General features: G+C 48.4%; 4 protein-coding genes across 12 annotated transcripts in view; 2 read left to right on the top strand and 2 right to left on the bottom strand.

Moving 5' to 3' along the window:
* Window positions 1-1512: 1512 nt before the first annotated feature.
* On the top strand, window positions 1513-10361 carry LOC142902529 (uncharacterized). Of its 3 annotated transcripts, none has more exons than XM_076047677.1 (18): window positions 1513-1735; window positions 2716-2822; window positions 2929-3050; window positions 3656-3816; window positions 3904-4059; window positions 4138-4381; window positions 4418-4627; window positions 4971-5078; window positions 5662-5752; window positions 6262-6485; window positions 6696-6938; window positions 7028-7126; window positions 7230-7423; window positions 7497-7671; window positions 7744-7900; window positions 8429-8582; window positions 9224-9335; window positions 9505-10361. In XM_076047677.1, exons 1-18 carry the CDS (start codon window positions 1715-1717, stop codon window positions 9678-9680), a joined length of 2754 nt encoding a protein of 917 aa, XP_075903792.1. In that variant the 5' UTR covers window positions 1513-1714; the 3' UTR covers window positions 9681-10361. The 3 variants fall into 3 exon arrangements, with proteins under 3 accessions (XP_075903792.1, XP_075903791.1, XP_075903790.1); XM_076047676.1 differs by having other exon boundaries at window positions 4415-4627; XM_076047675.1 differs by having other exon boundaries at window positions 4138-4627.
* A 1-nt stretch (window position 10362) lies between these two features.
* On the bottom strand, window positions 10363-15168 carry abcf2b (ATP-binding cassette, sub-family F (GCN20), member 2b). The gene is made up of 15 exons (XM_076047678.1): window positions 14986-15168; window positions 13791-13944; window positions 13481-13693; window positions 13178-13360; window positions 12877-13048; window positions 12698-12793; window positions 12519-12621; window positions 12338-12433; window positions 12121-12240; window positions 11917-12006; window positions 11706-11816; window positions 11559-11621; window positions 11323-11451; window positions 11045-11248; window positions 10363-10957 (listed from the first exon to the last, which is right to left on the bottom strand). The coding sequence occupies exons 2-15, from the start codon at window positions 13924-13926 to the stop codon at window positions 10841-10843; spliced, it is 1833 nt and encodes a 610-aa protein (XP_075903793.1). The 5' UTR covers window positions 13927-13944; window positions 14986-15168; the 3' UTR covers window positions 10363-10840.
* Window positions 15169-16111: 943 nt separating this feature from the next.
* On the top strand, window positions 16112-21005 carry chpf2 (chondroitin polymerizing factor 2). The gene is made up of 4 exons (XM_076047674.1): window positions 16112-17296; window positions 17890-18451; window positions 18778-18960; window positions 19401-21005. The coding sequence occupies exons 1-4, from the start codon at window positions 17028-17030 to the stop codon at window positions 20724-20726; spliced, it is 2340 nt and encodes a 779-aa protein (XP_075903789.1). The 5' UTR covers window positions 16112-17027; the 3' UTR covers window positions 20727-21005.
* Window positions 21006-22870: 1865 nt separating this feature from the next.
* Window positions 22871-27223, bottom strand: part of smarcd3b (SWI/SNF related BAF chromatin remodeling complex subunit D3b) — a 33676-nt gene continuing 29323 nt past the window's right edge. For all 7 annotated transcript variants that reach the window (XM_076047498.1, XM_076047500.1, XM_076047499.1 and 4 more), the window contains 5 exons: window positions 27093-27190; window positions 26415-26550; window positions 26123-26245; window positions 25677-25778; window positions 22871-25369 (listed from right to left, as the gene is read on the bottom strand). In XM_076047498.1, the coding sequence (XP_075903613.1) occupies window positions 25316-25369; window positions 25677-25778; window positions 26123-26245; window positions 26415-26550; window positions 27093-27190 (513 nt within the window). In that variant the 3' untranslated portion in view covers window positions 22871-25315. The remainder of the gene's footprint in view (window positions 25370-25676; window positions 25779-26122; window positions 26246-26414; window positions 26551-27092; window positions 27191-27223) is intronic.

Genomic DNA, 27223 nt, shown 5'->3' with positions numbered 1-27223 from the left:
ATCCGTGTCCTCCCGGTTCGAGCAAGTTGACACAACCGAGGAACACAGCGCAATCATCCTCCGACGGATACTCGCAGTGCATGTGTGGCAGCTTGGCTGTCAATGCCGCCTCTCCTCCTCCTCCTTCACGGGGGAAACAAGTCTGAGGTTGGGAGGGAAAGGGGCGCGCAAATTGTCAACGCTCCAAACCGACAGCTCGGCTCAACAAAGGGTCAATTCATTCACGGCTTCACGTCTCGGGAGAAATTAAGGGCTCAATCACTTACCGGTGTCCGCCACTCACCTCAAACTCTGTGCGACTTGCTTCGATCAGCCGGCGTCAAAATTTTATTGCGGATACGTCCACTTCCGGTATAAATCTGTCACGTTAAAATGTCAAAGCTAACGTCAGGGAAGATGGTGCTGGGCTTTTGCGTTATAGAACTTGAGTTTAATAAATGACAAACTTTTAATGGACAGTGTACATTCAGACACCGAACAGTGGGGTTACATTGGCGTAATCTTCCTCCGAGTGATGTTGTATGCCTTTATTTTGAAGGCAAGGGTGAAGCGCCTCTGGCTGTGCGTCAGGATTACCTACAACTTGTCGCATCGAGCTAAATGTTGCGCTTGCGTACGTGATGAATCATATTTCTGCCGATGACGGGGCGTCGTTCCGTTACGATTGTCCGGCGACACAAATTAGAAAATAGCGGATATCATCCGTACGTTTTAGCCCTTGTTGGTCCGAACTAGTGGGAGGCTGTCCGTTGCCGAGTCCAGCGTTATACGGAATCGTTCAGCACAATGAGTCAGTCAAGTGGCTAATTGACCGAAGAAGCAGCAACATCACATCATCAGCTGGGTTCTAAAATATTGTTTTCGTGTGTTTTTATTATCGATAACATGAAGGTAAATGTTTGCCTATTTAATGCCCTAATTATTTTTTTTATGAGCCCTTCATTTGTTGGTAAAATTAAATTCTTCATTTCGACAGTTATGCGCATGAATTGCACACATCTCGGTTAGGAACACGGTTGCCCCTAGTGGTGACTCGCTGCCACTAACCCTATAGAAATTCACCTGTTTGTTGGATGGATGGAGTGTTTTGGTGACCCACCTCATAGGAGAAAACAACATATCATGTGATATGTAGAAAACATGGTGCTTCAACGTCTATTGAAAATGAACAAAAGTATTACCACAAAACATGTTTTTGACGTCCTCTTTGTTGAAGTGACTCTAAACACTGAAAATTAAACGAATGAAATGCAGTTTGTTTTTTGTTTTTTTTGTTTTTAAAAAGTAGCCTAAAACATGAAAAAGGTTCGTTAATATAGTTTCAAGTTCGGCGGGCCGCAAATGGTCCCCGAGCCATAGTTTGGCCGTGCCTGGTAGGCTACCGTCTACTTTTGAAAAATGACTCAAAATATAACGGGCTCGTCCGTTCCGTAGTTTCCGGCCTCGGACGTGCGCGCTCCCGACCGGCCAGGCGTGGTCAATTCTCGGCAGGCACGTGGAGAGTCGTCACCACACCTCTGTCCCTGATAGGCTTCCGTCCTGCTCACATTCTGTCAATCACCTGACCGAAGGGAGGGAGCAGGTGGAGAGGTCAGTTCTGGGCTAGCATAGCATAGCATAGCAGGGCTTGACCGGCCGAGACCCGGAAGTCAACTTAAGTTTCTTTTTATCATAGCGTTTCGGGACACAGCAGAGCCAGCAGAGCCGCAGCGACATGAGTTCCGCGGCGTCCCCGGTAAGATGCACGACACGGCAATAGTAGCACTTCAGCGTTAGCGTTAGCAGCTGGTTTAGCGCAGACGCCTTGCTGGCTATCCGTCACCAGCAGCAGCTGCTGCTGCCTTGTTTGTTGACAACCCGCACAGGAGCCGAGGCACAACAACAAACCCCAGCGCTAGCCGCTAAACATTTACTTTTCCCTTTCGTTTGTTTTGTTCTTTCGTTTTTACCACACATTTGCGCTGCTAAATTTGCATAGTCATTAAACAAGCAAACTTTGGGCGATAGAAAAGATTAAAGCGAGAGCAGGCGTCAGTCACGGCGAGTTGGATACGACACGATGTGCAAGATTCCAAGCCAAAACATTAGTATCGTTTCCATAACGGTGCTTTTGTGTCCGTGTGGTTTGCAATCATGATCAATTTCAATTTAAGGCGTCAGTTTTTTATAAATGACGGAAACGTCTAAAATAGCTATTTTTTTTGTTAATTAAGTGTTCAGAGAATTAAAAAAAAAATGCTATTTTTACCAAGTCAAATTCCTTGTTTTTATTCTGTGAAAACTTGGTGATAATGAACCTCATTCTGAATTGAACGACTTGATAATTCCGTTTTGTTTAAAATAAATAAAAAAAAAACATAAAAAATACACCAATGAAAGTTTTATGACTGAATAATTCCTATGTTGGATTGTCAAACTTCCATTCAATACAATAAAGATTCAAACCCAAATTTAACATGATGTAAATGATTACTTTTTTTAGAAGAACACAGTGTACTCTTAATTAGCATCATTTGCGCAACAAGTAGCATATTTTCAAACTGCATGGACAGACTGTGCACTTTAAATGAACTATTTACAAGTGGGTGGGGGACTCTCAACCATTACACCATCCGGTATTGTTTTTACACAAGCAGTAGTGCAACTTCATTTGAAACCAGAAGCAACATGTTCATTGGACTTTTTTTCTTCTTCCAATTTCCCTTCATTTTGCAGACTATTGGGGAGTTTTTCCTCACCCTCAGTGAGATGGGCTTCACCGAAGAGCAAATCCAGGCAGCTGTCCAGGCTGGACATCTCTCAGTTCCGGATGCAGCCGAGTGGTGAGTGATTCAAAATTGTCTTCAAGCTAATTTAAACCTAAAAGAGACTTTCCAGGTTGTAAAAGACCACCGCTGTTGATGCTGAGCTCTCCTGCCTCCCTGTTAGGCTTTTACAGGGCCAGTACCCGCATCATACTCTGGTTAAGCAGTCATCCCAGTCTGCTGACTCGGCATTTTCCGCCTTCAACCCACCCAAAGAAACGCCCAGCACTTCAGGGACACATGGAGGTACAGCAGCAAGAACTTTGCCTTGCACCAAACTCAAATACACAGTGGGGCCAAAATGTCAAACTTTCGGTATTTGGTATTTTGGTAAAAGATCTTCCTGCAGATATAACAGTGAACCTTTTTATGGACCTAAACAAGTTTTGCTTCAACCTGAATGTGGAGCAAAGCAAAGTTTAATACTAGACAATAAATAACTTCATGTGGCAAAATAGAAATTAAAATAAATAAATAAAAACGTAAATTAATTGTCTGGCTCTTTGTTTGCAGCCTTCTAAATTTAAATTTCAACAGTCACCTTTTTCCACAGGCTAGTCATACATTTACAAATAAAATAACAACAATAAACCAATGAAGTCTTCATAATATGCTTCAATGAACGTCCTGTCTGATTGATGTGGTAAAATACCAGCAGAGCATTCTGGGATTTGTAGTATTAGCGGTACATGTGCTGTATAATAGCAGCGGGCCGGCTCTAGTCGTGATTTCAGTTTGCTTCGCGGGCCAGATTTTGACACCTTTGCCTTCCACTGTCCTGTGTTGTCCACAATGTCCCAGAGAAGTGTGAACTAATAACAGAAATAAAATGTGACCCCTTCTTTTGGCAGCATCTCCTTCTCTGGTGCTGAAACCGTCAAACTCAGGCAGTTTGTCTCCAGAGCCGCCACCCATCGAGTCTCGAATCAAACAGGACAAGAGTGACTTTGAAGAGCAGCAGCGGCAGCGCGTCGCGCAGGAGGCCAGGGCAGAGAGGCGGCAAAAGAAGCAGGTCGGTTGTCGCGCTGTCGCACTGTTTCACTAGCCGACCCGACAACGGAGCTCCCGTCTCACCTTGTTGCGCATGCCAAACTTCCAGGAGCGGGAGTTGGTGCTGAAGCGGATCGCCGAGGACCGGAGGAGCCAGCAGGAGAGGATGCAGGGCAGCCCGGCAGAGACGTCTCCTCCCGGCCCTCAGGGCCAGAGGCTCGGAGGCAAAGTTCAGACCAATGTGGACAATAACTGCATCCTCATGGTGAGGTGTTGGGGGTGCAATTTGATCTGGGTGAGTCGGGTGCGAGGCTGACCTTTTGCTCCCCCTCCTTGCACGCAGATCCGGCTGCCCTCCGGTGAGTCCGTGCGTGAGCGCTTCCCGGCCGACGCTCCTTTGCGAAGCGTGGTGGAGCACATCAGTGGACGTCACCCTTCCCTGCCTCCTTTCTCCCTCCTCCAGGGCTTCCCCCGGAGACGCTTCGGGGAGGCAGAGCTCGCCTGCTCCCTGCTCTCTCTCGGCCTCACACCTAACGCAGCTTTGTGTATTCAGACCACTCCACCAGAGACCCCTCAGGATGTTCTCAGTCCTGCAGAGCCACCACCAGCAGCACTACCAGCAGCAGCAGCAGCACCAGCAGCAGCAGCAGCAGCAGCAGCTCCTGCGGCTGGACAGAATGAAGCGCCCCCATGCGCGCCCGTCCCAGAGGTGCCCGCCGGACTGGACCTGGCTCCACCCCCTCTGCTGCCCAACCAGCTGTGGGAAGAAGCAATGAACTATGCAGGGATCCCTGGAGCCGGCCACGCACTGTCTGGGTCGTCCCATTTCTGGGGTAAGATTGAAAGAGACACGTCGTAACGACATCAGGAGAATCAATAGCCGCGTGCAGACTGCCAGCCAAAATCAGAGTTTTAGCCAATCCAGACTGAAACCGGATGGCTCTTTTGTAGTCTGAACAGTCACAAATCACATGAAATCCGATTTTTGAAACCACCTTCAAAGGGGCGTTTGTTTCAAATGGCATTTTGACAGATGCGTCTCCAAACACACTGATGGGTTTTGACTGTCAGATCTGATCGGATTTGAGAAGGAATCTGATTTGAATTAGATTTGCCTGCAGTCTGAACGCAGCCAGTAGAGCAATATGGGAATATCGTATTCATTTCTTTGAACAGGAAGAGGTCAGAGGTTGGTTCCCGGCGATGCGGACGCAGCCGGTGGCATCGAGGACGAGGAGGAACCGCAACCAGAAGAGGAGGAGGAGCCACTTGACGTGCTAAACGGTACCTTGCCTGTTGTTCCATCTGCCCTTTGACCCAGTGTTGGCTCCCCTCTCTGTGCAGTCTTACACTGTACATTGCATAATTTCCCCCGGCTCCCTCCCTCAGCGCGTCAGACCCACTACCCAAGTTATGTGTGCCATTTTTTTTATTTATTTTTTTTTACGCTGGAGATTAGGGATTACGCAACGTGTGGGTGAATGCCCTTTTCTGTGAATATATACAGCAAACGGGGTCAGCGTGGCCGAGGCCCAGAGAGCTTAAAACCGCCGCGGCCGATCGGCCAATCATGTCAGGCTCCTTATCGCATGTGGTTGTGATGTAGCGTGCTGAAATTTCCTCAGACCCACCAGGCATCGTTTGGAGGTAGTTGGATTGAAATCACAGAGTCGGAAATGTTGGTAGTATTTAAAGGTAAGAGCGACGGACAGAAAGCGGGATGCTCAATCTTTTGAACGTTCGTATTTGTTTTTCTGATTTCTTGCCATGAAGCCTGCAGAAAGTCTTGCTTTTGTTGAAAGAAAAGTCCTATTTTTCCATGTCAACGACTTTACCCTGATGGTCGTCTCTTGTGTAACTCCCCCAGGAATGCCGAGGCTGCCTTTCTTCCCGGAGAACAGGCTGAGAGGAGACTTCGGGCCGAGGCACAGCTGGCCAGAGCAAGGCAACCGACTCAGGTGGGTGTCGAGCCACTGAGCAGAACAGAACAGAAGAACAGTGGAGAGTTGGTGCGCAAGATTGATTAAAAGCCACAATAAGTGTCCACTGCGGCTTGTGAATAGACTTTTCATAGGTGCTACTTCGCATTTGTGTGCTGTGAATAGAACTTCTTGTGAAGAACTGTGCACACAAGGCCACTGGCTGTTTCCTGCATCAGCACAGTGCCACTCGGCCTCTTTGTGCGGTGCTTTTCAGCCACTTGGATATGCATTTTTGTTGCATAGGAAAAAGTTTGACGCCGTGGCAGAAGAGAAGGAAAAAAAACCTCAGGGAGATTTGCAGGTTCCCAGTTTCCTGTTTGTCTGCCTCTCTGTCCTGTTCTGACTCACAGTGACTCAGAGTTTGTTTGTTTTTTAGCTTGGCCAAAAAAATGGAATTATCCTGGATGAAACATGTACCTGAAAATGATTTTTTTTTTAAAAAGAGGAAGAAAAAAAAGATGCGCATATGCATGTGTGTGTTTCAGGGAGGCTGTGGACGAAGACGCACCAATGGTGGATGAGGAAGCAGGTCAGGTGGCGCCCATGGCGGCCGGTCTGGCTGCGGTGGAGCGTCTCCAGAGAGCCGCCCGCCAGGACGACCCGCCTGCCTCCCAGGGACTCCCGTCACCCCCCAAAAGACCCTTCAAGTCCCCCGGCGTCAGCTCCCTCTGTGCCTTGGCCACCAGCGCCACCCTCCGCCTCATGACCGGTACTGAGTTCAGGATTTTTTTTTCTCCCTTGATGCCTTCAGTGAGAAACTGCAATGAGAGACTGAAAGAAAGGACATTATGAAGTTGTCTTGACTACAACACTACCCCAGACACACCGACGGCCCTAATTGCCGTGTTGTTTACTCTCTTGTCTCACTCTCTCACTCTCTCACTCTCTCACTCTCTCCCCCCGCCCACGGCGGCTGCAGCTCCCAGCATGCAGTACAGCAGCAGCCTGGCGGGCCTCACCCCAGAGCTGGTGGAGCACCTGCTCCAGCACATGTCCCAGGAAAGGCTGCTGCGGCCGCGCACGCTGGAGTTCTTCTTCGGCTGCCCGCTGCAGAAGTTTGTCCTCAACTGCTACCCGTACTCCACCAACGAGCTGCTGCGACAGCTGCGGGCCTTCGCCACCCTCAAGCACCTGAGTCTGGTCAACTCGCCGCTCATCACCGGTACTGCCGAGACGCCGAGACGGAGTCCGAATACGCTCTTGTTGTTTGAGTGGATTGTTTTTTTGATTGTGGACGTTTCCTCCGCTCAGACTCGGGGCTGTCGGTGCTCTCCAGCCTGGTCAAACTGCAGCACCTCAACCTGGCCTTCTGTAGCAAACTGACCGACTCCTGTTTGCAGTATATTGCTGGTCAGACTCCCCGCACACTGAATAAAAGATGCTCACTGCCGCTGGCAACACTTCCTTTCAACTCCTCCTCCTCCTCCTCCCTCTTCTTCCTCTCCCCGACCAGGTCTGAAGCACCTGTGCTTCCTCTCCCTGGACCAGACCAAAGTGACGGACGCCGGCATGGTGGCCTACCTGCAGTCGGCTCCGTCCTGTCTGTCTCAGCTCAGCCTCAACCAGACGGCGGTGACGGAAGCCACGCTGGCCGTGCTGCCGCAGGCTGTGCCGCAGCTCCGCCTCCTGAACATCAAGCAGACCAAGGTAGTGGCGCCGCTCGGTCACGTCTCTCACGCCGGGCTGTCGTTCCTTTTCTGACGGCTCGGTTCGCCGCCAGGTGCGGGACGTGTCGGCGCTGGCTCGGCTCTGCAGCCTGCAGACGCTCACTCTGGACGGGACGGAGGTGACGGAAGGTTCCCTGGAGCTGCTGGCGTCGCACCAGGCCCTGTCCTCGCTCAGCCTGGGGGGGATCCCCGTGGCCAGCGGCGACGAGGCCCTGCGCATCGTCTCAGGTGTGGACCCAGAACCCTTTCAGATGGGCAAATACTGGATGTTATGTCTGAGGTTGAACTCTTGTTTCCCAGGTCTGAGGTTGACCCAGCTGACCCTCCCCGGGCGCCACTCGGTGACGGACAGCGGCTTGGCCTTCCTCTCCAGACTGGCTCTGCTATCTGGGCTGGACCTCACAGACTACACCCAGGTGACCGACCAGGGAGTCAGCCAGCTCTCCTGCATGACCAGGTCAGCCACGTCACACTTTGGCCTCTCTCACTTTCGGCTCGATGGGTTCACGCCACGAGTGCACGTTCGCGCGCGCGACAACCCCGGTAGTTTGGCTTGTATTTAAAGAAAACAACAGTGAAACAAAACTCTTTTGCCTGTCCAAACTGTGTTAAAAAGAAAAAAAATTATAAACCCAACTGGCTGGTCTCATACGAAATGCATGTAAATAAAGTATCCATGCATTTTTTTCATTATAGTTTCAGATTTAATGTGAAATCTGCTCCATTATTTGTGTTGAAATAACAAAGTGTTGAAGCCGATACGTCACGTTGACGTTTCACAGTAAAATACCGCCCATATAATAACAAAATCCAGCATAATATATCCGTTATGATGAAAATGAACCGGATCCAGCGTGTTTTCCAATCATCCACTTCCTGCCTGAACGATTCTACCTGCTGCCATAGAACGCGGGTTAATGGCCACAGCCGTTTTGCTGTGAATCGGGAGTAATATTAACAGAGTTGTTGACTTTGTCTTTTCCAGGTTGAAGAAGTTGTCGCTCAGCAACACACAGGTGACAGACGCCGGCCTCCCGTCCCTGCTGGCCATGCTGGACCTGCAGGAGCTCTGCCTGGACCGGACAGCCGTCACCAGCAGAGGAGTGGCCCAACTCATTAAACATCTGCCACAGCTGCAGGTCAATTGAAATAAATACTTACAGGTGTATTATAAACTCATCAGCGGGTGGGGGGGGGGAGCGAGGCGAGACACTCGTGTGACATCATGTTTCCAAATGACTGGGTTTCTTCAAATAATTAGGAGCTGTCTAGGGGGGGAAAACACCTTTCATTCTGGGATAAAATCATTGTTTTTCAAAGAGCAGGCCAGGCGGATGAGATGGGTTTCACAATGTAACAACTTTAAGACTTTTTTCCCCCTTACCTTGGCAGAAACAGGCTTCTACAGTCACGTCTGGGATGGCCTCACAGCTTAGGAAATGATGGAGCAATTACCCCCCCACCCCCCCAATTATCATAAACACAGAGTCCGCACAACATTTACTTTGGAAAAACCCGCGCTGTCATTTCTGCCGACTCTGGGGGTTGCAGAGGACGTCGCTCGGCTCACTAATTCTCAAGATCAAGCTGCATTACATTTGATCTCGTTAACTTGATTAACTCGTTTTGCTTTTTAAAGACGCTTCGGGTCGGGTTTACTTTTGGCAGCGTCACAGGCTCGACGGGTCAAAAGCAAGGCTCCCAGAGGGGCTGCAGACAGTTAGCTGGAGGCTAATGCTAACTGTGATCATTGGATCACTGTGTTCTCTGGCTTGTGCAGGTGCTGGGTCTCGCCAGCACTCAGGTGGGGGACACGGTGATCAGGAGAGGCATCGTCCACTGCAGTCAGCTGGTCAAACTGAACCTCAGCCGCACCCGCATCACAGACCAAGGTGAGCGCCGAACTGGAAACGGCCAAACTTTGAAAAACCTCTTGAATATAGCTAAAAGGTTTTGACGCTCTCGAAGTGTCATGGAAACACATCGGCAGCTCGTTTGACCCTCGGCTCAAATTGCAACAGAATCCAAACCGTCTCTATTCATCCTTTCCCCTCCCTTCAGGCATCAAGTTCTTGAAACACATGCATCTCACTCACCTGAACCTGGACGGCACCGGCGTGAGCCTGGCGGGCATCACGGGCCTGCTGGGCCTCAGCAACATCTGCTGCGTGCGCGCCACCAACACTCGCGTCATCCCGCTGGACGACGTCTCCGATCTGGAGTGGGAGGCGGAGTGAGCGCGGCCCGTTTGTACCTCTCTGCTCTGAACACATTCGGAACACTCCTGCGACCTGCACTGTTTGGACTGGCGCCGCTAATCAGGCAAGCAAAGTCTAAGAGGTTTTGAAAGACGAAAAGCATTTCTAACGTTTACATGCATTATTAGCAATCTGTATTTACTGACGCAGCTAGAACGGTATAGCCATAGGCTGCAACTACCTGCAGTTGCAGGACGAACACGACATTAGTTTTTTTTTTTTTTATTCCCCATTCAAAGTTTAAAAAGGAGGCCTAGTACCCAGTAGTGTAGCGTGGAATGTTTAGTTTCTACAAATATGACCCCTATTAATTGAAACAGAGCTACACAAGATAAAGACTGCCTCAGCTTTACTGTAAAAATATAGAATTGACATCACATCACCCACCATTTTCCTCCGTTTTTCCAAGAGGCACTCTGGAGATGCATCGAGTTCATGAGTGACTTAACTTCCTTTGTTCAGAATGAGGTTAGTGACTATTTGGAAAGCGTAGCCATCTAATGTTCTTCTTATGGAAGATCTTCAATCCGCAAGTGACGCTTGTTTACAAGAGATGTAAAATTTATTTTCCCACTTAGAAACGTTTAATTTTTTTGGATGCAAGCGCTCTACTCCTGTATTCACTGTATTGTAAGATAAATAAAGCTCTCTCTCAAACTAGTGGATGTTTTAATGTTCTGTTTATTCAGACAAACCCTTATTGCATTACATTGTTAAATAAGGCAGAACTGCCCTTTTTTTTTTTAATACAGAAAGAAAGAGTCGACTTAAATATGAGAAAATATGACCTAAAAAGCTGTTGTGTAGATGGAACAAAACAGAATATTCCGAAAAATCCTTTTCCTACGTAGAAGCACAATGGAATGCATTTGAAAAAAATGCAATAAGATGCTTCAGGTGGACGAGCCAATCGGAGTGCAGCCTGAGGTCGAAGGCTGAGGGTCGGGTGCGGCGCAGTGTTACTCCGCCAAACTCAAAGTGAAATACGATACGACGTGTACAAGACGTGTCCGAATAGATGCACAGGCGATTTTTTGTTTGTTTCGAGGGACGTTTCCTGCGCGTCCTCTCGGAAGCTTTCAGCTTGAATCCGTGATGCAAAGAAAGGGAAAGGAATGGTCCGAACTGCCGTGTTTGAATTAGATGTCATGCGCCTGCTTCTCAATCCTGGATTTCAAGTGCTCTTTGTACGCCAGGATGTCTCTGTTCCACTTGGTGATGGCTTGATGCTCACACACCCAGATCTCCTGAGCAACCTGGGAAAACAGAAAGGTGGAAATGAAGCTCGTGCGAGGGAAAACTCAGCGTTTCCGGTGTTTGCGAGACGCAGGTGAAATACGTACTTGCTGAATTAGCCTGAAGTCGTGGCTGACGAGCATCACGCCCCCATCAAACTCGTTGATGGCCTCGGCCAGCGCGTCGATGGTCTCGATGTCCAAGTGATTGGTGGGCTCATCGAGGAACAGCATGTGAGGGTTCTGCCAGGCCAGCCAGGCGAAGCACACGCGGCACTTCTGACCGTCCGACAGGTTCCTGATGGGACTCACCTGAGCGGCACAGAGGACGTTCAGTTTGCTTTCCCTTCATTTGGAAGTCTGAATTGCTTCGGACCAAGACCTACCTGCTGTTTACCGGTCAATCCGTAGCGACCGATAATCTTCCTCATCTCCTCTTTTTCCTTGATGTCTGGGAAACACTTCATCATGTACTCCAGAGGAGACAGGTCGAGCTCCAGCTGCTCCGTCAGATGCTGTGATCAAAACAGGACATCGAGGAAATCAGATGAGGATATTCTAGCACACAGACACACAGACGTGTTCGTTCATTTATATGCAGGAAACAAAACCTGTGTTGTACCTGATGATATCTGCCAATCTTGACGTGAGAATTTTTGCGGATCATGCCGTCACAGGGCAGGAGCTGCAGACACACAAAAAAGACACATGAATACTTCCATGCACCCACTTTTTGTGGCGACAGGTATACAGTAGCCTGTCGTCGTACCTCTCCCATCAGCAGCTTCAGCAGGGTGGACTTCCCTGCTCCGTTGGGGCCCACCAGAGCCACTCGCGTATCCAAGTCGATACCAAACTCCAGGTTTTTGTAAATGTGCGGCTGGAGGGGAGGCGACAAGGACAAGGATAGGGGTGAGACTCAGAGGTGCTCGTCTGTGTGAAGTTAGCTCCGTCAGTGCCGCGCCGCTCACTCCACTTACTGTGTCATCACTGTACTTGAAGCTCACGTTCTGAACCATGATAACAGGAGGGGGAATCTTCCCACAGGGAGGAAAATAAAATGACAGAGTCTGTGGAAGACAGAGGCAGGAGTGAGTCATGGGTTGGGTTCCCATCATACCTACAGTGTTAAGACAATGACAACACGCATACACAAGCATACTGCAGGTGCATTCAAAGCCCACCTTGTCATTCACAACTTTTTCAGTCAAACCGGACGCCACCATCTTCTGCAGAGTTTTCTCTTTGCTCTGTGCCTGTCGAGCCAGCTTTGCAGAGCCATGACCGAACCTGGCGATGTAATTCTAGGAGGACAGAACAATAAAGAATCAATAAACAAATAACACAAGAGCGGTAAAGCACATGATCATCATAACACATCGTCATCTGAGTCTTCTTCACCTTCATGTGTGCGATCTGGTCCTGTTCCCAGTTGAAGCGTTTCATCTGGTTCTCTTCCAGCTCCTCCCTGGTCTTCACGTACTGGTCATAGTTACCCTGAAAACAACCACAAGGTTTTTTAATGGTCCTCATGGCTTCATGACATCACAAAGGGTGGTGTGAAAACACTGCAACTTCTTACCGTGTAGTATTTGAGTTTCCTCTGATGTAGGTGCATGATGTTGGTGCACACACCATTCAGGAAGTCTTGCGAGTGTGATATGAGGACGAGGATTCGCTTGAATCTGAAACGTGAGGGAGGTCATGAGACAAACTGACAGTTTGCACCGACATCAGTGGCGCGGCAGGATGTGATCTTACGTTTTGAGCTCCTCCTCCAGCCACACACAGGCGTCCAGGTCCAAGTGGTTCGTGGGTTCGTCCAGTAACAACATGAAAGGCTTGATAAAAAGGGCCCTAATGGAAAAGACAGTGACAGTGATCAACAAATGTCGTTTAAGTTGCAGTTAATGTATTGCAGAGAGCCGGCAGGGCTGTACCTGGCCAGAGCGACGCGCATCCTCCAGCCTCCACTGAAGTCCTTCAGCTTCTTCTGCTGCATGGCAGCGCTGAAGCCCAAACCGTGGAGGATGCGAGAGGCTCGCACCGCCGCCTTGTCTGCATCCAGCTCCTCCAGACGCTCGTACAGCTCCATCAGCTTCTCGCATTCAGCTACGCAAGGAAGAGGAAAAAGATTTTTTTTTTTTAAATTAAAAATTAAAAAAAAAACACAAAACAACTTTCCTTGGCACAGTCGCACTATCACACTGTACTTGTCACGATTGGTTCAATTTGACTTACAGTCCACAGCAGCGAGCCTCTCTGCCTCCTTCTCCAGCATTATCCTCTCCTGGTCCACCTCCATGACGCACTGCAGCGCGGTCTTTTCACTGGGCGCCATCTCTCGAGTCAAGTGGTAGATATCGATGTGCTCCGGGATGGGGACCTCGCGGTGCCCGATGGCTGACAGCAGCATGGACTTTCCTGAAACACAAGAAAACAAGTTTAGTTCAAACTTTCAAGACTGCAGTGACAAAAACAGGCCAAAATTCGACAGGATTAAAAAAAAAAAAAAAGGAAGTTCTCCTGTGAAGGACTGTGTACCTGTGCCGTTGAGGCCAATGAGCCCATATCGCCTGCCCGAGTTGAGCTCTAGGCTTGTGTCTGCAAGGAGCTCCTGACCGTGGAAGGTGAGCGACAGGCTGCTAATGTGGACGTCAGTGCTGTTGGGGTGCGAGGCGAGCACGCCCGTCACCGCTCGCGCCTCAGATTTGGCCAGCTCGAATTCATCGAGCTCCTGGGTCAAGGTCGCGATACCTGCCAATTGATTTAAAAAAAGAAGCAGCTTTAGAGCCGATCTAAGGGCCGTCACCTGTTAGTGAAAGGGCAAGAAAACTCAACTAGTGGTTCTCACCGTTGCTCTCCGCTCCATTAGTCTGGGCCTCTGCTTGATCGTCCTCCTCGAACTCATCAGTCTTCTTGGTACGCTGGCGAGCTTTAGCAGCCTCCTTCTTCTTTGCCGCCTTCTTCTTGGCCAAGTCGGATGGCATGGTCTCGTGAGGCGTTCACTGAAAATGAGGAGCGCATTCAGCAAATGTAATCCCTCTCAACAGATTAACAGGTTGAGAAATCACCCTGTCCCATTAACGTGGGATTTCTCACATGAGAAGTTCTCACAAGGACAGTTTGCGCACAGTCCCCTTCTCCTCGCACCATTACAAATGCAAGCCATCATAAAGCAAAGGAGATAAAAGGCACAGTGAATTCTACACGGTGTTTGGAGAGTCCCACGCCCAGTGGCTGTTACATTGGCTTCCTACTGTAATAGGCTTCATTAGTTTTGTTTTGTTTTTAAACGGGTGAATATACACATATTATTTGATATAATATAGACAATGATTTCATTACATCGGTTTAATAAACGTGGAATGGGTACAAGGTACATGCGGTCTAACAAGAAGAGAAAGGGACGCACAGAACGGAAACGCCTAATTATAAAATACACAATGTGCCGGTAATGAACCACCGGCGTGCCGCTGGCCTGCGGCCCGTTAATTTTCCAGTAAATCGGGCTGCTTACAATCACCATAGATGACATTACGTAATTTTCACCTTCGAGACGACGATCTTCATTGTGTAAGCGCTACCAAGAAAAAAAGATTGCGAGATCGTCGAGACCCTCACCGGCTCGCACGTTGGCTTCCTCTCATTAGCACTCGGTAGCCCGGCTGCTGCTAGCGCTAGCTCAGTCGGCTTTTCCGTATAAAACATTCTCTCGTTTCACCTAGTGTCAACAACAATGACCACACATTACGACGTAAGAGGAATAACGCAAAATTGTGGCGTCAAAGGACTGCCATTGGAATTAAAGCTAAATAAACCTATCAAAGCTACCTCATGTCAAAACCGTTAGCCTGCTAACTGCTAACTAGGGCCTGAAGGCCTTGAACCGCCGCGAAAGCTACAAGGCCGAACTATAGCTAAAGCACATTCTGGGTTAATTTGGCATTTTGTTTAACACTTCACGGGAACGGCAGCTAATGGACTGACACGACAATGCGGTGTCCATTTAGACATTCATTGTGAAACGCGAGGGAAATCTCCTTTACCTTACAGACGAAACGGCGGTCCTTGCGAGTACAGCACAGCACAGCACACCACCAGCGTGTCGTGTCCACTTTTTCGCCGGGTGAATCGATGGATGGAGCCGGTTGTTGGAACCACCAGACGGACCATTTATGGTCAAAGAGGGCGGCGACAGCGAAGGAGGCCGCCCCTTCTCGGGAGACTGCAGTAAAATGTCCTTTTACCGCTCGTCGCTCCCACCAATGGATGCCAAAAAGTGTAGTTACAATGGAACAGTTAGTTAACTCGATATATCTAAAAAAATAAATAAATAAATAAATAAATAAAAATTAATTACACATTACGTGAACAATATCACGTTATCTCGTGATAATGTTTACGTAACAACATGAAAGTTTTAAGTTGTTTCGTGGAAATTATTCCATGAAAATGTGGAGGTTTCACGAAATGACGTGATAGTTTCACGTTATAAAGTGAAAATTGTCCCTTTCAAACTGGAAACTCACATTATTTCGTGATAATATCACGTTTGACGTAAAAACGGGAAAATATCCAGTTTTTACGTTAGGTTCGCCTTATTATAAGGAAATAACCCGGTAGTTTCACGTCATTTCGTGAAAAATAATCACGTAATAATCGCGTGATAGTTTCACGTTATAACGTGAAAATTATATTTAAAAAAAAAAAAAAAGAGGGAAATCTCACATTATTTCGTCATAATTCACGTTTCACATAAAAACGGGAAGCTATCACGTTTTTACGTTAGTTTCGCAATAACGTGACAGTGATCACGAAATAACGTGCTAGTTGGTCACGTAAAGTGTGGCAGCAATGCGCTTCATAACACGACGTTAAAGTTCATTGATGCATTACGTGGAGGATGAGGACGAAATAAAAAAAAAGTGCCAATAAATGTCACAAATGCAAATTTGTCACATCATAAAGTGAAAATTACAAGCAACTATTCTCGTGTGTGTGTTCTCGTGTGTCAACGACGTCCCTTTTCCTGGGGAGGTTCGTTCAGGGGTTTGGTGAGTCAGCCCACCGAGGTGATGCTGCTGCAGCAGCAGCAGCAGCCTACGGCGTCGTCAGCGATGATGAGTGCGTGAGCCGAGACAGACTTCGCTTGTGTCACTACCTTTTTTTCCCCCTCCTTCCTGTTGAGGAAGTCGAGAAACTAAAAGCGAACGGCATATGCGCGACCGATCGTGACACTTTCGGCCGACGAACAGATGGGTTTTGGGACGAAAATGGGATCTACTCTCCCACCGAGTCGGTGTTGCCGCTGCTGCGGCGGCTGCTGCTGCGGGACGCGGTTGAAGGAGCGACGGATCTGCACCGTAACATTTGCGGCGTTAGCCTGCTAGCTCGCCTTTTCCTCCTGGCGTCCTAGAGTCGAGTCGAGCTCCGAAATCTCGAGTCATCCCGCTAAAAAAAAAAAAAGAAAAAGAAAAAGAAGAGGAAAGGGGAGGAAAAAAAAAATCGATCGGTGACCTCGTCGACCTCAGCAGCTCAGGACTGAGACGCGACGTTTGACGTCTGGCTGTGTGAGTTAGCTCCGGTGCTAGCCCAACTGATGTGAGTGGGGAGGAAAAATTTACACATGAGCTCCAAACGGCCATGAATACGCAATCGTTGTGATGGCAAAGGGGCACGTAACCGAAATCAGCAGATAGCAAAGACACGCAGAGGTGTGTTTTCTATTTAAAAAAAAAAAAAAAACGCATTATGAAGGCTTGCAAGTTGGAATAAGTTGAGTTTTGACGCTCGGTAACGTGTCAATGATCAGGGGGTTTTCCTCGTTGTTGTTTGTTTTGGACTTGCTCTTCCAGCTGGACGCACTGCGGTGGCAACTTTTTTTTTTTTTTTTTTTTTTTTTAAATGATGGAAACTTTATGATTTTCTGAAAACGTTGCAGAAAACAGTCGGATAGTTTATGAGAGCGACAATAAGACGTTTTTTTTTATGCGAATCAGTCGAGGAGCTGGCGTAGGTCGTTATTTATTTCCCAATAGGGAAGAAGAAAAAGAAGAAGAAGAAGAGCAGCCTCGCGGAGCTGTCAGACATGCGCCTCTCGTCCTTTTTGGCCGTGTTCAGGCCTGCTTTGCCCCTCATCCTGGGCCTGTCTCTGGGCTGCAGCCTCAGCCTTTTGATGGTGTCCTGGACGCAGGGCGATGCCGACGACGGCTGCGGAGACGAGCTGGGCAGCAGGAGGCTCTTCCTGGGCAGGGATGGCCACAGGGACCCGAGGGATGGAGCCCTGGATGAGGATTTCCAGCCACGCATCGTGCCCTACCACAAAGACCCCAACAAAGCTCACAAGAAGGTGCTCCGGTGAGTGTTGGACCCACAAGTTCTCCGACTTTTCGGCTAAAGTCTTAACGTTGGAGGAAAAACCTCAGTATTGTATTCTGCTTATGCAAGTCAGTGATACTTTTGCTCAATTAAGAGCCACATTTGAAAGAGGCAAGATAATCAAATCCGATTCTTCTGTTTCTAAACTGATGCGCTTTAACTCAATCCACTTTCTTTGTTCAGCGCCTTTTTAAACGAGCGCCGAGTTGCAATAGTGCTGTAGAACAGGATAAAGGACAATAAACAAGCACATCACAACCACTAGAGGATGAAAGGAGACTGATAAGAGAGGAGTTTATGGCTTTTAATTACTTACCTAATAGATTTACATTTAAATCCCCTGTGTTATTAGTTAAAAGCACACCATAAATGGCCTTTAGATGGGGGATTAGACAGATTAGGCACAGATAACAGCAATCTCAGACTTTGTCCTCCTTCGAAATGGTTCCTCTGTGTTAAATGTGCCCCCTGCAGTGCGTTCAGAGCTTTGTTCTATGATTTCATGGGATAGAACCCACCAAAAATCACCCTTGCTGTCTCTCAACCTCCACACGTCTCGTCCACTTCTCCAGAACTCGGTACATACACACCGAGCTGGGCATCCGCGAGCGGCTGCTCGTCGGCGTGCTGACCTCCCGCGCCAACCTCAACACGCTGGCCGTGGCCGTCAACCGCACCGTGGCCCACCACTTCCACCGCACCTTCTTCTTCACGGGCCTGCGCAGCGCCAAGATGCCCCACGGCATGACGGTGGTGGCCCACGGCGACGACCGGCCCGTCTGGCTCATGTACGAGACGGTGCGCCACCTCCACCAGCACGGCGGCGACTACGACTGGTTCCTGCTGGCCCAGGACGACGCCTACATGCAGGCCGACCGGCTGCAGGAGCTGGTGGGCCACCTGAGCGCCGGCCAGGACCTGTACATGGGCCGGGCCGAGGAGTTCATCGGCGGCGAGGAGAAGGCGCGCTACTGCCACGGCGGCTACGGCTACCTGCTGTCGCGCAGCCTGCTGGCCCGCCTGCAGCCGCACCTCGACACCTGCCGCAACGACATCCTGAGCGTCAGGCCCGACGAGTGGCTGGGCCGCTGCATCATCGACTACCTGGGCCTCAGCTGCGTGGAGGTGCATCAGGTAAAAGAGAAAATGAAAAGGGGAAAGAAAGAACGTAGGGATGCACCAATACCACTTTTTCACCAAAGGAGTAGAAGAAGAAGAATGGATTGGATTTATGTAGCGCTTTGCAAGGCACCCAAATCGCTTTACATTGAACCCATTATTCATTCACACTGGTGCTAGTAAGCTACATGTGTAGCCACAGCTGCCCTGGGGCAGAAAGCGCCAAACGGCCCCTCTGACCACCACCGGGTTTGAGTACTCAAACCCGGTGTCGGTACCGATGCCCGATACTCGTATCGGCATTCATGCATCCCTAAAAACGTCCCGTCCCGCCTCCACAGGATATGACGTACCGCTACTTCGAGCTGGGCAAGAACGCCGACCCTGAGCGCGAGGACAGCACCCAGTTCAAGAGCGCCTTCACCGTGCACCCGGTGTCGGAGCCCAACCTCATGTACCGCCTGCACAAGCGCTTCAGCCAGATCGAGCTGGAGTGGACCTACCTGCAGATCCAGCAGCTGCAGGTATGTGGGTGTCGGGTCGGGGACGGCCGCTGCCGAACAAGATCAGATAGAAGAGGGAAAGATTTGAAAAGTAGGGATGTTAAAGATGAATCGATTATTGATTAATTATCAATTCAGAATTTAATCGATGAAATTGAATTAGTCGCAATTAATTGACATTTTTTTCATTAATCGATCAATAAGGTTTATCAACTAACGATTAATGAATAAATCGATATTTTGTATCCCCTTTTGAAAGGAATCGGTTTATGCAACAAGATGAACTAAAAAAACGAACAAAAATTTTAAATTTTTTAATTGTTCTTTTCTTTTACAAATGAATGCTTAAAAGAATGAATAAATAGATGAATAGGGAGCTTCTGTAGTTCGAAGCTTCTGCTCGTGAGGCCTCACCAGTGCACGTTACATCCCTGACTTTCACGTGCGCTTTTCCCCCCCAGTTGCAGATCAACAACCTGAGCGAGCTGACGCCGGAGGGGAGGGGCGGAGTCACGTGGCCCGTGGGCATCAACGCGCCCTTCAAGCCCCGCACCCGCTTCGAGGTGCTCAACTGGGAGTACTTCACCGAGGAGCACATCTACTCGTGCGCCGACGGCTCCCCCAAGTGCGAGATGCGCGGCGCCGACCACGCCGACGTGGGCGCCGTGCTGGAGGTGGCGCTGGAGCGCCTCAACGAGCGCTACCAGCCGCAGCTGCGCTTCCGCAAGCGCCGTCTGCTCAACGGCTACCGGCGCTTCGACCCCACGCGGGGCATGGAGTACGTGCTGGACCTGGCGCTGGAGGCGTCCACGCAGAAGGACCGCAGCCAGGTGATCGCCAAGCGGGTCAGCCTGCTGCGGCCGCTCAGCGCCGTGGAGATCATCCCCATGCCGTACGTGACGGAGGCCACGCGCGTGCAGGTCATCCTGCCCGTCACGGCGGCCGAGCGCGACCTGGTGGGCGCCTTCCTGGACGCCTACGCCAGCAACGCGCTGGACGCCCGCGACAACGCGCTGCTCACCTTCCTCTTCGTCTACGACCCGTTCGACGCGCAGCGCGTCAGCCAGGCCGACGTGTTCGCCGGCGCCAAGGCCATGATCGGCGAGGTGGAGCGGCGCTACGGCGACGTGAAGATCCCCTGGATCAGCGTGAAGACGGAGGTGCCGTCGCAGGTCAAGCTGATGGACATCATCTCCAAGAAGCACCCGGTGGACACGCTCTTCTTCCTGGCCGGCGCCGGCACCGAGGTCAACGGCGACTTCCTCAACCGCTGCCGCATGAACGCCATCAGCAACTGGCAGGTCTTCTTCCCCGTCCACTTCCAGGAGTTCAGCCCGGCCGTGGTGTCCCGGGGAGGCGGCGGCGGCGCTGGCGGTGGCGGCGAGCAGCAGCCCTCCGCCGGCGCTGGCGGCGCTGCTGCATCCTCCTTCGGCGGCGGCGCCGAGTCGCTGCGGGACGGCCACTTCGACCGGCACGTCTTCGACGAGGCCTGCTTCTACAACTCGGACTACATGACGGCGCGCACCAAGATGGCGGCCGACATCCTGGACAACGAGGAGCTGCTGGAGAGCATGGACGTGTACGACATCTTCGTGCGCTACTCGGGCCTGCACGTCTTCCGCGCGGTGGAGCCGGTGCTGGTGCAGAAGCACGCGCGGCGGGCGTGCAACCCGCGCTTCAGCGAGGACGTGTACCACCGCTGCGTGCTCAGCAACCTGGAGGGGCTGGGCTCGCGCTCGAACCTCGCCATGGCGCTCTTCGAGCAGGAGCAGGCCAACAGCACCTGAGGGGGGAGGGGGCGGCGGTATTCAAGGGCGTCGAACACACTGCCGCCGCGACAAAAAGGAAGAAAGGTCACCAGTTAATTAGACGCAAAAAAGGTCCATATTTCTTCGCTGGAATAATGCTTTGCACATTGGGAGGAAAAAGAAGGACGCACTGTGCCGCATCTGACATTTGAAATTCCACCGGATCGGAACGTTCCTCAGCTGGGGACTGATGAGGGCGTCGGGACTCCTGACGTGTCCAGAAAAGTGCTGAGTCAGAGTCGTAAGTCAGCAGGACTTCTACTGCAAAATAAACTGAACGAAACAAGAAACATCCTGGAATTCTAAAAGAACAAAGGTCTTTATTGTGAGTCACTATAAGTCATGGAAGAAGACTTGAGCCATTTAATCGTAATTTTTTTTTTTTTTAATAATACTGGAAACACCGTGCCGCTGTTTTGTCTGCTGCCTTTTCTTTATTCACTGTTTTTTTCTTTTGTATCTTTAAATGTATTAAAGATGGATATTTCTGCTCAGAGTGCCTCGTTTTGTTCGTATCTCGGCATCGTTGCGCACAATAAAAAGAAAGAACAACTTTCCAGGAACAGTTAGAACCCGATCCATTGACTTTCAGCCGGGCTCGGCGGGGCTGAGGTAGGAAGGAGAGACGAGGGAGTTGTCATGGCAGCACTTGCACCCACTGCACAAGGATCCACCCTGGAGCTTCAACTTGCAGCGCCAGTGAACAGTTTGTTCCGACGTAAGACGAAGCAGCCTCGTCTCCTCGCATGAAGCCAGCAAGTGATGATTCTCCACCACCACCACACCGGCCTGGGCCTCCCCCAGACCTCAGAAACACACACACACACACACACACACACACACTAGTGATGGGTTGTTCATGACCGAACCGGCTCCTGAGTGGGAACAGTTGATTTTTTTTCCCAGGAGCCGAACCGGAAGACTGGCATAGAGAAATGTAAAAATAAATAAATAATTCAATATTAGAAATGGGATGAATTGAATGGTGTGCTGATGTGTTCTTCCACTTGTGTTGAGTGTGTAAAACACATTTAATATTCCTGATATCATGAACATTAACTTTAGCGCATCATTTGGTCATAAAGTACTCTCAGCAACAAAAAGAATCGAAGGAGCCGCTTGCTAGCCAAAAGAGCCGGCTCTTTTTAGGCAGCCGAGCCAAAAGAACTGTTTCTCTTAAAAGAGTCGGAATCCCCATTAACAACACACACACACACACACACACACCTCGCCAAGGTCTGCCATGGCGTGGCTGGCTGAGAGGAGCCAATGAGCTGAATGGCTCCGCTGCTTCCCCCTCCCACCACCGCCGAGCCGTCCCCGTGGATGCCGAGTCAAAGAGGCTCTTTCTGGGGTCGGGAAGCGGCGGAAACACCGTCCGCTGGCTCGCTGGCTGCACTGGAAACAATGAAGAGCCTGTCTGTCTGCTGCCACCTCACCCTTCCCAACCTCACCCTTCACATACAGAGTGAGCTCGGGCACAAAGCAACACCTCAGCAAAGCAGACAGGGGTTGTATTCAGTCGGTTGTATTAGTGGAGTAATAATAGAGGAATGTGAACTGCTGGACCAAATTTGGAAGGATTCCTCCATTTTGTTTGATCTTAACTTTGCCATTTGTCCGTAACTAACTGCCTTTTAGTTGGTGCAAAATGGGTGAAAAAAATCTTATTTTTTTCCCCGTTGAAAAGGTCACCCCCCCCCCCCCCATTCCTCAAATATAATGTGTATACACTACCGGTCAAAAGTTTGGACACATACTTCTGATTGAATGGTTTTTCTTTCATTTTCATGACTATTTACATTCTAGATTGTCCCTCTAGGCATCAAAACCATGAGTGAACACGTATGGAATATGAATGAAACAAAAAGAAAAAAAGTGTGAAATAACTCCAACAAGTTTTAGATTTTTAATTTCAAAATGGATTAAAAAAAAAAGGACTGCTCCACACTTGTACCTTGCAGTAGGCTATTAGATATGTTCTGGTCATATCATTCTCCTTTTACTCAAAGAACTTGTATATGTGGTGTAAACGGGGGGAAGAAGAAGAAGAAGAAGAAGAAGAAGAAGAAGAAGAAATGGAGGGAGGGAGGGAGGGAGAAAGAAAGACACTCACAACATGATGGCATTTACAAACTTTGGCAAGCGCTTCTTTATTTACATCCAGGCTGTCTCGCAGTGTCACAGCTGTTTTCCCTTTTTCTGGTTTTTGCTCATTGCTTCCTCCCCGCTTTATCCGTCTTTATTACTTGTAGGGTGACTCGTCAACCAGATTGCTCATTTGTAACAGGTGTCTATACAGTAACTACAACGTACAAGCTCGGTGACGCTGTAAACAGGGAGAGGGAGAGAGAGAGAGAGAGAGAGAGAGAGAGAGAGAGAGAGAGAGAGTGAGAGAGCATCTTCACAAAGACATGCAGCGGGGAGGAGTGAGTGAGACAGACAGACAGACGTGTCAGCAGTGTGTCAGAGTCGGTGGAGGTTGCAGTGACTGAGTGACAGGAGACGCAGTAGTTCAGTCGTTTTCACCGGAGCGGAGCGGAGCCGAGAGTTGCAGTTCCTAGTCCCGTCCGCAAGAGGGCGCCAGCGACCCAGCGACTATTCGCCGCGGCCACATACGAAGACAGTTGTTTTGTTTTTTTGTTGTTTTTTTGTGTGTTTTTTTTTTTTTAATTCCAGGTCGGACACAGGACTAACATACTACCGAACGAGTACTTCTTCTCATCTAATGAGTGCAGTTCGTATAATTTAGTAACAAAAACACAGTTCTGGAAAAACAAACAAAACAAAAGAAAACGAAAACACACACGCACACACATACCTAGAGTTAGTTGCTGGTAGGGCAATATCATTTTTGGCAAAAAAGTTTTCCAGAAGGCATTTTCAACAGGACTTCTCATCACACTATTTTGGGTCATTTTTCTTTAAATGTATTTACACACACATTTTTTTTTTTGTCTGATGTATGGATAAACGTCCATGGAGCATGCATAGGTCAACGTGAAATCACCCAACTGCCCTTTAAAAAATAATAAAAATAGTAAAAAAAAAAAAAAATAAAATAAAAATTAAGATTAATTAAATAAACAAAACAAACGGAGGGTCTCGCCAATGACATTGAGAGTCTGGTTCAGTTCAAAAGAATTAGAGCACAGTGCAAATCAAACCAGAAAAATAGCTTCCAGCTTAGATGCCGTAAACTGGTAGAAATTCAGTCTGACGTGACAACATATACAGACAAGTCACATGTTGTTGTTGTTGCTCTAAAAAAAAAAAAAAAAAACGTGTAAAATGAGATTGGCGCAGGCCGTGTCGTGCCAGTTACAGTGAGCGAGACTCGGAGGGAGCGAGACTCAGCCTTCTCTCTCTCTCTCTCTCCGTCGCAGCTCCCACGATAGCGGCGGGGGCGCACCCAAAATAACCCCCAGATAGTCCACAGAGGAACGCTCACATTCCTGCCCCCTAATCCCAAACTCAGCGACCCCTCCCCCTCCTCAAAAACAAACAAAAACAAACACACACACAGTCTGTCTGTACACTTGACCCTCTCAGGGGCAAAAAAAACCCCAAACATATTTACATTCACATCTCTGTTGAAGAAAAAAAAAAAAAAGCATGTTTGAAACTCTGAGAAGTGGAAACAATACTCCGGGCCTGGGATTGAGAAAATGATTCTGCTAACGGACCAAAAACTGTTTTGGATTTGTTCAAGCGAGGTCATTTAATTCATTCATACTTTTCATTTTTGTGAAGTTGAACCCAGGCAGGGAATTTTGTGCCCACTTCTGTCTCAGTGTTATTTTTTTTTCCCCCTCCTGCTTCTACTTCTACTACTTTTTGTAACCTTTGGTAACACTCTTGTGAAACTTTTGAAACACCAACACGGAGAAGAGGCGGCGAAGAAAGAAGTCGTTTCGTCGACCCCTTTTTTGCTATGTGAGGGGAAGCGAATCTGCTCTCGCTGCAAACAGACGCAGAGCTGTTAGCGTGGCGCTAATACTTCACTTAGCCAATACTGTTTAAGACCCAACCCCTCCCCCCAGTGTCGCACTCCAACCATGCATGGATTTGCTGGTGTAATGAATATGTCGACAAAACGAGAAAAAAAAAAATCCACACAATTAATTAAAAAAAAAAAGCAACAACTAAAAACTGTCTGGTAAACATAAAAGATGAAGTCTCATCCAAAGCCCTGCTAGGATTCACCGTGACACTGCACTACTTTGTGTTACACTTCTGTCAGGAAACTTGAGAGTGTGTGTGTGTGTGTGTGTGTGTGTGTGCGCGCTTGTGCATGTGTGTGTGCACACTCTTTCCCGTCGTGTTTTGACTATGTACAAGCAGAGAGGGGGAGAACATGTTTTGCTCTCTGCCTCTCTGCTCTGCAGATTCACGTGTCCAATAATAACGACGTCCACCGACATGCATGTCGCTGCTGCAGTGAGGATTGAAATTGAAACCTCCTCTCTGCAGCTCAAAACACTTTCTTTTTTTTTTTTGACACACGCACGCACGCGCGCAGACACACGTGCACAGCTCCGATGCACAGATGCCAGCGGGCTCTTTGCTTAGGTGTTGCGCACAGCCAAGGCCTGCTCCAGCTCCTGCCTCCTCTGTTGGATCTGGGAAAACGCAGGCAAAAGAGGAATTAGTACAAAACATAGAGACAAGCATAAACACAAGCTGCGTTTCCATCACCCCTGGAATTGCACGAAACCTAAATATCGCAATAAATAAAACTGGTCATGGAAACACCTGAACTTTGCAAATACTTTTCTCGCATTTACACGTCAGCGGACGTGACGTACGGGGTCACGTGACCCCGGCAAATCGCAATTTCACTTTGTCGAAATTTCAGAAATATCACTTTTATTTTGCGAAAAGCTTTCATTGGAAACACAGCTACAGTGCGCAGTGAGGAGTCCTCACCTTGCAGTAGATGTAGCGGCTGACGGCCTCCTGGGACCAGGGCTCGTGGTAGAAGGCCGCCCTCCGCTCCTCCTCGGGGTTCCCCACCACGTCTGTCATCAGCTGCAGACATTGTGAGGTCAAGTGATATTAGGAGGAAGTAAGTCAGAAAATTGCTACATTTCTTCAGTGATTTCAGAGTCATTGCAATAAAGAGCTAAACACTCTGGAGCTTCAAAGACAAATATTTTGATGTAACGCTTTTGTTCATTTTCAAATAACACATTTTTTCTGTGATATATTTTTCTCTCCTATGAGGTGGGTCACCAAAACCTTCCATCCATCTGCTGCTGCTCCGGCCCCTCTGTCAAATTCTAGAACCCATTGTGGCCCACCAGTCAAAGAGTTTGCCCACCCCTGCACAGGAGGAAGTGGCTGTGTGACCCGGTCAGATAATAGCAACGAACCTTGAGGTCGCGGCTCTGGGACTTGAGCCAGTCCTGGATGTAGCCCTTGGGATCTCTGGAGAAGCTGAGCATGAAGTCCCTCTGGATCTTCAGCTGGTTGATGGACTCGATGGTCTCGTGGATCTGGATAGAGGAGCAGCGACAGACAGTGCGTTCAGAAAAAAAACAAGTAATGCGAAAAACCGACAAAGACAATTTCTTGTTTGTCTCAATCAAGAAATACACAGAAATAAAGTTGCACCAAAACGGTGGGAGACGGCGACATTGTGCGAGTGAGCGCGAGAGATCCCACCTTGTTGTCCAGCGAGGCGATTTCCTGCTGGTTGGCGGTGGACAGGAGGAAGCTGCTCATCTGGCTCTTCAGGGGGTCTTCCACCTCCACGTCAATGTCGTAGCAGGCCGTCTTCTTCTGGTCGTTGGGGTCCACGCTGAGCGGGAGAGAATGTTTGGATGGGTTATTTTTTGACCACAAGCATTATCTTTGGATTTGTCATTATTATTATTAGTATTGTTATTATTATTGATTTAACAGTATAGTTAAATCCTTCCATAATTGCTTTCACACTGATGGCTGCCACTATATTTAAACATATATATGTATATATCTTCATATACGTATATATGTATATGAATATATATATATATATATACATATATATACACACATATATATATATATATATATATATTTATATATATATATATATATATATATATATAAATGTATACATATATATATATATATATATATATATATATATATATACATATACATATATATATATATATATATATATATACATATATATATATATATATGTATATATATATATATATATATATATATATGTATATATATGTATATATATATATATATATATATATATATATATATATATACACATGTATATATATATATATATATATACATATATATATATATAGATACATATTTTTTTCCGGACCCTACCTGATGACGTGGTTGATGACGATGGGGTCTGGCGGGAGGAGCAGGTTGGTGAGACGCTGAGGGATCTCAGAGAACTTCAGTCGGGGGCAGTCAAAGATCTAACCGGGACAAAACGGCGAGAAACAATCTGT

The sequence above is a fragment of the Nelusetta ayraudi genome, unplaced genomic scaffold, assembly GCF_046127955.1.
Source record: "Nelusetta ayraudi isolate G7.1 ecotype Tasmania unplaced genomic scaffold, CSIRO-AGI_Nayr_v1 ptg000094l, whole genome shotgun sequence".
NCBI lineage: Eukaryota > Metazoa > Chordata > Actinopteri > Tetraodontiformes > Monacanthidae > Nelusetta > Nelusetta ayraudi.
This window is presented reverse-complemented; position numbering and strand designations above follow the sequence as displayed.